The sequence below is a fragment of the Calonectris borealis genome, chromosome 1, assembly GCF_964195595.1.
Source record: "Calonectris borealis chromosome 1, bCalBor7.hap1.2, whole genome shotgun sequence".
NCBI lineage: Eukaryota > Metazoa > Chordata > Aves > Procellariiformes > Procellariidae > Calonectris > Calonectris borealis.
The window spans coordinates 104,248,369-104,261,530 of record NC_134312.1 but is presented as its reverse complement, the minus strand read 5'-3'; the positions used below and the strand labels follow the sequence as shown (position 1 = coordinate 104,261,530).

At 35.7% G+C, this 13,162-nt stretch overlaps 1 protein-coding gene across 5 annotated transcripts in view; it reads left to right on the top strand.

Annotated features, from left to right (window-relative positions):
* Window positions 1–13,162, top strand: part of CADM2 (cell adhesion molecule 2) — a 678,107-nt gene that overhangs the window by 438,913 nt on the left and 226,032 nt on the right. For 2 of the 5 annotated variants that reach the window (XM_075170245.1, XM_075170278.1), the window contains exon 2: window positions 8,175–8,201. The exons of the other annotated variants lie outside the window; for them this stretch is intronic. In XM_075170245.1, coding sequence (XP_075026346.1) covers window positions 8,175–8,201 — 27 coding nt within the window. The remainder of the gene's footprint in view (window positions 1–8,174; window positions 8,202–13,162) is intronic. 5 annotated transcript variants of the gene reach the window in all.

The following is a 13,162-nucleotide window of genomic DNA, read 5'->3' as shown; positions in this document are numbered from 1 at the left end:
AGGTGCTGAATGAATATCAAAGCTTTTCAAATATTTGGTTTAAGTTTTGAAATAACTGTAAAAGAGATCTGAGAGCAGAACTGACTACTTGTATCTCTGCCTGACATAACCACACTTACAGCCTTGTGGAGTTCTTCGTTCTACTACTTCGGAGTTGTTTTTATACATACTTCTTAAATCATTCTGTTACCTTGATAAAATGAAATACAAAAATTGTATTTACTCTTGTTCACAAACTGTATTATTTATTTGCAAGTGAAATTTGTGTGATGTTTTATGGAAACCCAGCTTATGATGAAATTGCTTACTTGCAACTTGCATTGCTTGTAGAAGTTACATGTTCAGCTGTATTATAACATGCATAAAGTTGGCATTTTGGGACAGGCAAATCATGTTATCTGGATGCCTTTAAGAGGAGCCTTTAGGGCATGATTATACTCATCTTCTAGTTTCACTCTACAGTAATGTATTGTGTTATGTATATAGCAGTTTTCAGCTGCTAATGTGAATCAGCTACAGCTGGAATCCTGAACTTTAGTGATGTTTAGATTATAAGATGCTTCTGCTGATCTCTATCATGCCAGTTATAATGAGTATCGAGAACAAAATTACTATATTTATAGTCTACTTTTCAGAAATAAAATGGAGCTGCATGTTCTTCAATATTTTGTGATTAGTATCGCATAATAAAAGTCATTGCATGTGATAATCTAGTCGCAGTTTTAAAATATTTAATGTGTTTAGCAGCATATTAGGAAGTTTGAAAGATGCTTACAGTCATTTTAGCTTTTCCATTCCAGTATATGAATTGCTTCTCATTATCTGGGTTCAGTAATTACTATTTTAAAAATCTATATTCGGTTGGGTTGGAAGGGAAAGATTCTGAACACCAGCAAATATTCTGTCATTACCTGGCATTGAATTCTAGACAAGAGGGTGGGGGGAAAACCAAAATGCTGGAATCTGTGCTCCTTTGTCACATTGTCTTTCAAAGTTTCACCAAGTAAAATATAATTTAATAGAGTTTCTAGAGTTGCTGCATCCTATACAGAACAGTCTGCTTTAAAAGCAGCTTCTCTAAACGTTGCTTTTTCTTGCAGAGTAAGCATACAGCAGCTGCTGTTTTGATTTTCTGTTTGTCATTTAGTAACAGAACAGTCAACTATTAGTGCCCAGGATGTATGGTCAGTTCATAGGTTTGCTAGATGCAGTAGTATATAGTATATGTCATTTGGGTCTACGCATTAGCTTATGTAGTTTATGTCTGGCTTGCCTACAGGTTTTATATTGTGTGTAGGAGGGACATTAGGTAAGATGGATTAGTTTTGTTTTGTTTAACAAGTTGCTTGTTCTTTGGGTTTTTTGCTAATTATGGGCTGAACACAACTGAAGTCCTTTATGACCTTGTTAATCTTGGATTTGAACGTCTGCTACTGCTGTCAAGAATTACTATATTCTTCAACAGAGTAGCAGATATACAAAAATAATGTGGTACAGTATGTAGCTTTGAGATCGGTTCATACTTTATAGATTAACAGTCATGTTAGTATTTATACATGGAATTGGAGGGGTGTGTTAGTATTCAAAATGACCTTAACAAATGGGGGAAGTAACTTTAAAGCAACAGAATCTTCTAAAGACAAGGGTGAAGTCCTGCATTCAGAAAGGATAAAATAAATACGTGAAACCAAAGAGGTCAATAGGTAGGTGTACAACAATATGGAGAGGAGAACTAAGGGGTCATTGAGGGCTGGAACACCATGTGATGCTGCTCCGTTAGAGCCAAGTGCTATTTTGGAGTGCACAGCCAAAAAGCTAGGTGGAAGGCATTGTAAGTAATTATTCCACTTTGTGCTAGTGCCAACTCAGCTGGATATCTTGCCTGATTTTAGATCAGTGTCAATAAATTCTTGAAAATCCGGGGGAAAAAAGGAAAGACAATAAAGAGGACGTTGGAAACCGTATATTAAGAGAGTGGAAGAACATAATTGTTTAGAAACAGAAGAGAAATATTTGAAGAGAAGTCTTCAAATATGCAAAAGGTTACATTAAAGAAGTATGTGTTCTGTTGTTATTTGTACTCATGGGAGGTATGAGAAGGGTTAAGTAATTGGGCTAGTTTCCTACATATGATGGTTAGGTTATATGTCAGGAAAACAATTTGACATTGAGAAGACAACTGTACACTAAAACATATTACCTGGAGAGCTTTTGGAGTCCCTGTCACCAAAGGATTTAACAATATGTTAGGCAATCTGTTAGGAGAGGTCCAAACATAATTCATGCTGCTTCAGACCCAGAGGATGCAGCCGTTGACCTCTTCATGACCCTTCCAAATTTGCATTTTTGTCCCCTTTTCAATTGTATCTTCAAGAACATATTTTCTGTTCTAAGAGGAAAAATGGTTACAAATCACTATATAGATGCATAATCCCTATTAAATAGTATGTATACGATATGTATTCTATTTTATACACATTTAGTGTTGTAGTTGCAATAAAAGAAATTAATCAATTTTTTGTCATTGCAAAATCACATAATTTTTTTGCATACCAGTTCATTTGTAGTTTTTCTCTTAAACTCTGAGGGAAAAAATGTATTAAATTGTCAGAACCAAAATGGTTCTTGTTTTTTTGAAGATCAATCAATTAGTTTAGTAAGTGAAACATACCTCTTTCTGAGGGAAATTACCTGATGTAATCTTAGGAACTTGTGTTGTGGATAGAATGATGCAAAGATAGAATAAATAATAGAAGGTTGCATGTTTGAATTCCATATAATTATATATGCATGACTGCATAGATCTGTAATGGTTATACAAATAAAGAGGTGAAGACTTGTCTAGGCAAATATGCATTCTGATTATATCTGCAAATGCTACTAACTGATATTTTAGAAATCTCCGTGAGAAGAGTGTGCACAACTTACGTATAAAAAAGAATATTCACTATAAAATGCAAAGGCATTTTAATAAAGGCAATGAAATGAGAGGTCAGAAAATCAGAAGTAAACAAATTTAGCCATGAGGATGTATCTAGTTTTTTTAAACTGTATCCTAATCTAAAAGAATTCCCAAGGTACCATGTAATCTGTTGGCCACTCTTCAAGACTAGGCAGAAATGCAGGAGACCCAAAATCCCACTAAGAATTTCAGGTGGTGATGGTGGTTTCTTTCTCCTTCAGTGGCTTTTGGAAAATGCTGTTGTTGAAAAGGAGGCAGTGAAGCATGCTGCATTACAGCACATACTGGCATCCTTGCTTTGAATGAGTCTCTTAGTCTGTGAGAGCCTAATAATTTGCAGTATTCTCTGGAGAAAATGATTCTGCTAAGCCTTCTGTCACACAGAGGAGCTTTTCCAGTCAGAGAATCAGAGCTGGCATTTAGGTGACCAGTGATAATCCATCAGTTTATCCAAAGCAAAAAAAATGAGGTTGTTGTCATCATCATTGTAAAATTAAAAAGAAAATTCTAAATTTAAGTAGTGTAAAAATAACTCCTTTTCTTTTGAAAATTGGAAATCTGCATTATATGTTTGAGGGGAGGTGTTAGTTTGTTGTTTGTTTTTTTTTTTTTTAATGTATGCTTCTTCTCTGGTAATTTTTAGTATTCCATGATCGCAAAAGGTTTTAAGACTGGAGTAAAAATACAGATGAAAAATACAGATGTCCATCCTATAGACTGTTCATGTCTTAATTTTTTATTGAAGATGAGAGGACCTGTAGATTGGCTGGAACTGTAGGTTACTGCATTCAGGAGAAAATCCATGCAATGTGCTTTATAAGTGTGACTCATCTTGTTTCTTTTCTTGAAAAAAGCTATTTAGTCATTATAACGTTTCGATATTGTACTGCTTTTTCCTCTAGCTGTGTTCTTAGTACGTGTAATAGGTGAAATGAGAACAAGACACTGACCTCAAACTTATCACTTTTTCTTTTTTTTTTCCTCCTTATTTTCTGAAATAAAAGGTTAGGTAAGCTGGACATCTGGGGGAAATACTTTTTCCCTTTTTTATTTTTATTGAGCTATTGAAGTAATTACAAGGATGTGTTTTTTCCCAAAGACAAAAGACAGAACCCCAGATCGAATAATAAATCACATATAAGAGAAAAATAAAATAAATGCTATATCAAATCTGTCTAAAAATGTCCACAAAATTGAACAGCATAGAGGCAGCTGAGTGTGGAGAAAATATTGAACAACTTGTAGCCACCATTTATCAAAGAATGTAATTTAACAATTGTTGGCATACAAAAAGCAAGAAGTCAGAAAGATGTATCACAGAAAAATAAAGCACAATATATTATTGATATTTGAGAGCAAGGGTATATTAGGGTTTTTGAAATTTGAATCCAGTTTTTTACATTCAGGCAATGAATTTTAAAAACATTGTTTCAGTAGCACAGGAACAGCAGAAATGTTTTTCTGATTTAAAAATGCCCTAAAACCCTTAGTTCTCTGAAAATTAACTGCCGTGATTCAGGACGTGGCACAATTATTGTCCCCTTTCCTGATCCCTCAGAGTGGACTCCCCTGAGATCTCTGACCTTGACTTCTTGCTGCTCTGTGATCCCCTCACTCCCGGACCTTTCCCTAGTAGCCAACCCTTTTGTTTTGCATATTCTGTGACCAGAAGAACCTTCAGAAAATAAAATATTGTTTAATGTTGATAGAACTAAGGATTAATAGAAGAGATTTTTTTTCCTCAGTCTTAGCTAGAAATCTAGTAGCTCTGTTGTGCCTTTCAGCCTGACTTTTGAGAATATGGTCTTTCTTCCCTCTTCGTCTTTCTTTCTTCTATGGTCTTTAAAATCTTCCTTAAATTCCAACAAAGGTCGTTGTTCAGACTTTTCTGTAGTATGCCTCCCTATCCGAAATCAACTTCCTAAGCAAGACAAGGCAGAGTAACTAAAGAAAAATGCCCTTGTAAATGTGTTCTGGTTTTTAAAGAAATCCCTGAACATGGGGGGGAAATACCAGAAGTCATTGCCTTTCCTTTTTATCCATTTCCTGATTGGCTTGTTAATTTAGCCAAATAAAGCAAGTGCCAGCCAAATACAGTAAATTCCAGTTTTCAGGTTACATTGTACCCATAAATTATTACTGGCCAGTCCTAATCCACGTTAGTTGTATTACAGAAGTTTCAAATCAGTGTCCTACAAGTATACTACTTTGAGAAGTGGGAGACTCGCTGCCTTGAAGAGCTTGTCTCTTCAGTCAGCAAGCACGGAAGTCAAGGTAGGGAAAAAGAGAATGTGTGATGTGAAATGCAGAGAAATCAACTGATTTGCTGAAGACATAAAGCGGATGTAGATCCTTTGACTGTAACGTTGTTTGTCGAAACCACAGGTCTTTTGTCACTGACTTCAGCAGCATAAAACGCCGAGTGGTCCAGTGCTCTAACCAAGAGATCAGCCTGCCTCTGCTAAATTTCAGTCTTGATGATGCTCATTTGAAACATTTATCTAGGCTTGTCTCCTCCTATGACTTTCAGTGTAGTCATAATAAGAAGAGGTGGATGAAAATTTTCAAACATGCTGGGTACAGGTTGAAAATTGTCTTCTCTTTACACAGAGTGACAAGGAGAGTAAAGAGGGAAGAGAGAAAAATTCTCACCTTTGGAAAAAGAAATACCAACCTCAATGGTAACAATGAAAAGGAATTTTCCCTCATGCTAGATATCAAAAAGATGGGTCGTTGATTGAAGCAGCTCCAGCTTGTTCCCTTCAGTAGGCAGAATTATATTTTGAAAGACCATTTTCAGCTAATTTGGCTGTTGTGCAGTTTGAACTTTATGAATTGACTTGTAATTGGACCATGCTGTCAATGGAAAAACTTACATGTATTGAACATGACATTTTTAAGAAGGCTACTGTCATCTAGTCCTCTACTAGTGGATTTGCAGAGAGTTATAATTGGTCTAACAAGCTTAGTAACCTATCCTACTTCCAATTATAATGTACAACCTCATTTATAGCTTTTCTTTATTTACTGATACATGATAGGTAATAATTCTCTATCTAGTGTTGATGCTTAAAAATAAAGCTGTCTAATCATAAAACGTCTGGATTCTTTTAATATACATGTGTATATGTACCCATACACAGATTATAGATTATATATATTTTACATATTTATATATATGTATATTTATATATATTTATATATATTTATATATTTATATATATGTAGATTATATATAATTTACATATGCATATATGTATATATATTTATTCTGAACAATTAAAGTACATATGTAATTTTTCATGTAGATATTTTTCTGTATATATATACACATATATATTTTTTTATTCTGACTTATTAATGTGAGTATAAAGTGTCCTCTTGCTTTTAAATTACCAGGGGGGTGGTGTTTCCTCCAGACCTTTGTTAAGTTTAAATGATTATTCTGGCTCGAAGTGATAATGTGTTCATGTAGATGTAATTCTCAGGACTGAAAAAGAAGGGGAAGCATAAGAAAATGAACAGGTTGATGAACTCAATGCATTCACTATCAACTTATATTTGCATGAAGGAGAAACTGTTCATTTATTATAAAATTAGAATGGCACCATTAATTTTGTTTACTACGTGAGCGATTTTTAGTGCATGTAAGATTTACTGGCTGTTTTACAGGTGAATATGTCTTGTTAAATAGACTTATGGAAAGAGCTCTGCAGAAGCATCTGCATTTGTTGTACCTCCCCAAAGCAGACCTGTTCTGTGGAGTAATGCTGATTGCAGACATCATGGGACTGCTTTTTTTATTTTATTTTCACTGTCAGGAGAATGATAGCAATGCAGAATGGTGCATCAGAAAGTAGAGGAGGAATCAGTGAAGAAATAATAATAAAAAAAAAAACAACAGAGAAAAAAGGTGGAGAATTGACATTTTTTGATGCATTCATAAAGTTAAAAGTTTAATTTTTTCAACAGTTTCTTCATATGTGGCAACTTGGCCTTCACTGCCATGCTCTCCTTACTTGTGTTACTTAGTAAAGACTGATTGGTGAGACACCAGACCAGACAAAACAAAGGAAGAAAAAAAAACAACCAAACAAAAAAAACCCAACTTAAAACCTTTAGGTGTGAACAAGAGAAGCAAATAGAGCAGAAGGGGGATTTGGTCTTTCTCCTTTTTTTTCTGTCTTTTGGTCACAAGCGTAGCTGCCTTTGAATTGTTAACATAATTCTGCCTTACAAGAAGGGTCAGCAGAAGAGGAATTACTTTTTTTTTTCTGAGGTACCTTTTTTCATGAAGATGCTCTGGAATGAATGCCTTTTCAGAGTGCACCTGAGAGTTTAAAGAGTTGTGGGTAGTATCTTTTGTGTAATTTAAGCTAACGGAATGATTCCATTTTCACTTTGGGTTCTGATTAATATCATATATCAGCAACGTTATCCATGAGCCTCACAAAACAGAAGATAATTCTGTTGATTTTGGCGGTAGGGCAGATGGTAGCGGAACATTTTGAACTCCTATCATTGTTTTTGTGACCCTGTTGTGCCTTTAGAACTAATAGCATGAAACCATGTTGCTTTAGGAGACTCAAGGAAGACTGTATTGTCTGCCCCTTTTTCTCTGAGTTTGAACACTGATCACTGTTAAAATATTGTCTGCTCCTTTTGCTTTGAATGCTCCGTTAGGGTGCAAGAACAAGGCTTCAGTGAAGAAAACCGATCATCATATAACATAGATTATAAATAATTGGAGTACCTGCAGTTTAACTGATGTTTGTTTGCATCAGCTTCACAGGAGAATGACGTTTCAAGAAACAGGAGCGAGGGAATGACGTAAGATTTAGGTACTTCAGAATGTACTTTTGGCAAGGCAAATTATGCTGTAAGATTTAGAATTCACAAATGTGTGTACATATGCTCTCACCTACTTGTGATTAATGGTCCATGATTTTTCTGCGCTCCTTGCCATGCTTTTTGAGTGTGTTTTGTGATATATTTTCTAAATTCTCAACACAGGTCTTCTGACAGAATCATAGATCTGAACTATCTCATAGAACTGCAATGTCTCAAATAAATAGGTCAAATAATCCTAGAAACGGTGTTTGTTAGCTTTGAATCAATAGTGATAAAGTTTCTCTGTATTCTTACTTGCTCAAACTTCTGTCTAATTTATCTTTGTTCTCTTCTTCTTGTGCAATCTTTTCCTTGCTTCCAGTGGCTGCTACAAAGAACAAAGCTAGAGGTGAGTTTCTGCCTGCACTCTTCAATTTGCATTGCATGGTTCTGCAGCCCACGTATTTTCTCACAAGTTTTTTTCTGCTGCTCAAAACCAAGAAAGATATTTTTAGATCTTATGGTATAATAGATTGGGTGTTTACAATTTTGTAATTGCCCCAAAGTGCAGGCTATTTTCATTTTTTATCAGTCATCACTACTCATACTGTATTTTGTTATTTGTTTTAATTTAGGAAGTTTTTAGGAAAAAGACAAACCCATGTGCATTGTAGTTAGATTTCTGACTTATAGTAATGTAGGGATATTGATGGCATTTTAATTGAAATGAAGATATTACATAAAAATCCTCATAAATATGTAAATGTAATTTATATTTTTTATCTCTAGACATAGTCATAAATATCTGAACAGAGAACAATGAACATAAGTGTCTCCTAAGCATCCCCCATCTTTTCACACTAGTATAAAATGATCATCACTGTTTCTGATAGCATACCAATATAGAGAGGGGCATACTATAATCTCTACAGAGATTTATGACTTCAGAGCAGCAAGGTGATTGTCACAAATCAGTGTGACAAAGAAGTAAACCTTTCAGAACTAATCATGTAAAGTCAGTTGTGCCTTAAAGCATTTCCTGAATTTCAATGAAGCAGTGATGTAGCAAATGTAACCTGAAGGGTATATTTTTACTTGCATAAAACATATAAATGTATGCATATATGTGTATACATACATATATATACATATGTATGTGTGTGTGTATATATATAAACATATATTTTCATAGAAAGTCCTGAAAAGAGGTATTTTACTAAAATTTATCTAACATTTCTGGTAGATAAAGTTGAGTTGTTCAATTATTAAACATCAGATTTTAAGGCAAATATTTATGCTTGGTTACATGTAGTTCAGAAGTTCAATTATATACATTGTCTAGCTTGAAGATGTAGAACAATAATAATAATCAAAGAAGACACAGCCAACTGATGGTGTTTATGTATTAGAATAATTAAATCAATAATTAAAACACAAGTCAGATGTTTTTTAAACCCTTGCATGGCTTTCAGTAAAATCTTTTTCTCAGAAACTTTGCATGCATTGGATGTCATGAGTGAGGGGAGTGGGTAAAGTTGAATGCATGCTATGAAGTTTGCTTTACTGTTTTCTGTACTGTCATGTACTCAGCTGTGATGCTGTGTAACAGTGGTCAAGAGTTTAAGACCTTCATAATCAATGAAAAAAAACAAACAAAACCATTTCAGCACAAATAAGCATAATCTCATCAGTATTCAGCGATTACTTCATGTACCCATATATTGCCATTCGAACAGAAACTGCCCTGGAGGCACAGGAATTATAAAATGAGTCAGAAGTACTCATGGGCCCTACTCATCTGCGAACATTAACACACCCTTATTCAGAAGTGCACATGCATATTTTATAAAAACAGCTGAAACTATATATAGTAAACTGGGTTTGACACTGTGATAAGAGAAAATCTTATAATCTGTAGCTATGCATTGTCTTTGGAGTTCTTTTGCTCAGTTGCACAGTGCCTTCAAGAAACCATCAACTTTTCCTTTGGTGCTGAACAGCCCTGTGACGAATATCCAACCCAATATCCACAAGGAATTAACTGCTGCAATAGTTCTGTCTTCTACCAAAAGCATAGGACCCATCTTGTAATCTCCTGTGGTGGAAGACATAAAGTAGCAGACGTCTTACTGCTTTTCATATTGCTCTAAGTAGTAAAGAAAGATCTGTTCCTCCTTTTGAAGTATAACAAACACTTAATTGGCAAGCATTTGTCTAATATGGCGTTGGAAATGGTAACTCACAACTGAGGCAATGCTTTGCTGCAAGAGGAGTTTCTCTTTTGGCATTTATCTCTCTGAAATCCAGCACTGTTACGTCCTATTTGTGGATCTTCATCTTTCCTTTCTGAAAGTTTGGAATTTGTGCTGCCATTTTCAGCAAGGTGAAGTTGACACTCATGCCTGTCCTGAGATCTGAGGGTTTCAGAGCACGTTAGTAGGTGATATTCTATGGGACCACCTGTCTTGAAATTTTGTTTGTGCTTTGTTATCATGAGAAAACCCCTGCTGGTCTCCAACTTCCCTCCTCCTCCTTGTGGGATTGTCTATAAGCAGAACATGAGAGCCCTTGTCCTCAAACATTGCATTCAGTGCTCTTTCCGTAAGTATTTTCTCAGGCTTTGTTGAAGGCTGTTTGTATTAAGTGGTGTAAAGCAGCTGTTGAACTCTCTAGTTTACCCTTACTTTGTGGCATTTAGAATCAATTTAATTTGGAAGGTCATCTGGTCTGCTGGTCATCTGGACCTAGCCATGTGTAAGTAAGGCCCACTTAGATCTAGTTGCTCAGAGAGTGCCTTCCAGTCAAATTGAAGTATCTCAAGGGTCAGAGATTCCACAGCTCCAGGTTAGATCTGCGCTATCGTTGCTTTATTTTACCATGGTTTTCTTAGTTCTTTTTTATACTTTCCATTACCTAGAAGAAACTGCATGAAAACTTTTGGTGGTCTCCAGAAAGGGTAAATACTTGGATTTTGCATAGAGGGATAGATCTTGCTTTGGACTACCTTGGGCAGATGCTGCCACAAGACACTCATGTTCTGGACAGAATACTTGTAACATTTCCAAGAAGTCTAGTTCAGAAGGATTTGAAAGAGTAAGGGGTAAAATTAAACATGGAAGTGGTCATTCATAACACTGAATTTGATAAAGCAGAAACCAAAGATGCCACCTGAAAATCTCAGACTATCTGACTAGAGTTGTTTCAGTGCATGAATATTTAAGGAAGAAGTCTCCGAAAAACTCTCTGAGACTCAATTTAGAGTTTTAGAAAGCAGGTATTCTTTATTGCAGCACTGGACGCACAGGGGATCGCTCCACCTAGTGTGCGTACCGAATCATGTAACCATAGGGGTTAAATGCAATTAGAGTATACATATTCATTACATTTCCGAGAAGTAATCTAAATATTCATGTTATTTCCCAGAATTCATTAACATGTGCAAATGTCCCCGACGCATGCGCCCTTGTGCTCTTTGGTGGTCTTTCGGGGTCCTCTGGTGGTCATCGATAGTCTTCATCACAGTGCCCTCTGGTTGAACTCAGTCTTCACGCATGCTCCGTTAGTCCCTTGGCTTAGTTTACATGTTTTTCACTTGTAACGAGCTAGCTTATTCCAGTATACCTTCCCTATCAACCCTACAAGGTTAGCTTCTCCATCTAATTAACGTAAAGTACAAAGTTTCAAGGTTCTTTTATCTATTGAATGTCCGGCCTATCTATTCATGAAGCATTCCTAACCCATCTACATCATTTGAACCAAGGAATCTCATGTCTCTTCACTGTTCCTCTCCTTCCTTATAAGGTTGTTCCGTTTCCGTGAGTACTGCTTTCTGGAGCCTAATAATGCTTTCAAGATACACAATTTACCTACGTACCTACAAACACAACACCTGTTAGTTACCTAACTTTAAACAACAAATCTTAACAAACTATATCCACTACATCAATTTGAGACTTATGATATTGCTCCCTATCAGTTCCTTAATGCACCAGATGAGATTTGTTCAACTTGAGCTCTATAAATGAGCATTTCCTCTATCAAAGCACCAGTTTGAAGACCTCTTGACCTCTTGAGAAGGGCTGTTGTGACTTTTTGGTGACAATATTGTTGCAGATATCTTCTTGCAGCAGTTAACAATGGTTTCCAGGCTCAGTGGTCTTATCAGAGCTGCTAATGACATGTCAATTTTCAGTCAGCAGGTGAAAGAGAGAGGCCAAGTGTCTTTATTCAAATGTAATTAGTTGAGGAATGGAGTTCCGTGCTCCACATTTTCACTTCTCTGATACACTCCATGTTAGCTGCTATTTAAAAGTTATTTCCAGAGCTGCACCACTAACTTCATGTAATTAGACACTTGACTTTATAATCCTTCAAAATTTAAATAGGAATTTCTGATAGTTTTTTGGTATCGGGAATGGTGTGGATGAATATGTCAACTTCCTATAAAATAAAGGAGATTATGAAGGCCAACTGCTGTTGCAGGAGGAGAAAAGCAAGTCCTCCGGAAAGATCTCATCTCGTCTGCTGGTTGAGAAGTACAGCATTCCTTCGTGTTCCTAAGACTCCTGAGGCCCGCAAATTAGAAATAGTGAAATTCCCAAAAAGAGTTCCAAATGCCAAGAGGAGACTTTTTGCAGAGGGGAAGATGTAACTGCCTTAACATTGCAGGGTTCGTACTATCCAAGCTATACAAAAATGTGGTGGATTAGTAGCTATTTCTGCCATGCTCCTTTCCCCCATTTTAGCTATGTATGAAGTTCTATTTTTAATTTTCTCAGGGAGAAATAACATTCACATCATAATCCCACTGCTTCTCATAACAAAGTACTACTGTACTACCCACTCAGTATATATATACACAATGCTATAGTCTCTCTCCAAAACTGTTGTAAAAGCTGTACTTCTGTGGGTTCTAGGGGATGTCCTATTGACAGGGGATACCTTCAAACTTTTTTCTGACTTAATATTACACTTTTAAGTACTGTAAATGCCTTTAACTCTATTTCACTTTCCTCACAAGTCTGATGTTAACAGTACTATTTTCTGTAGCCTGTTGGATATCCAGGAGATTTTTGAGATGCGTCTTTTTCTTGATTTTTATTGCATCTGTGTCCCAAATAAATTGTCCTTATTTTTGAGCTCAATTGAAAATCTTTTTTTTCTTTCAGTCATCTCTTCTACAAATGCAGAGGTATGTTTTTTCTGCTTTGCTTTTAAAAGAGGAGACTGATTTTTCTTCAGAAACATAAGATTAAATTTAGCTTTAACAATGCTACTTAAAGCATACATGTCAATCTCTAATATAAATCATCATAGCAGTTGATACACTGTCTAAATGCATCTTATCCAACAGGCAAAGATCACTCTGGA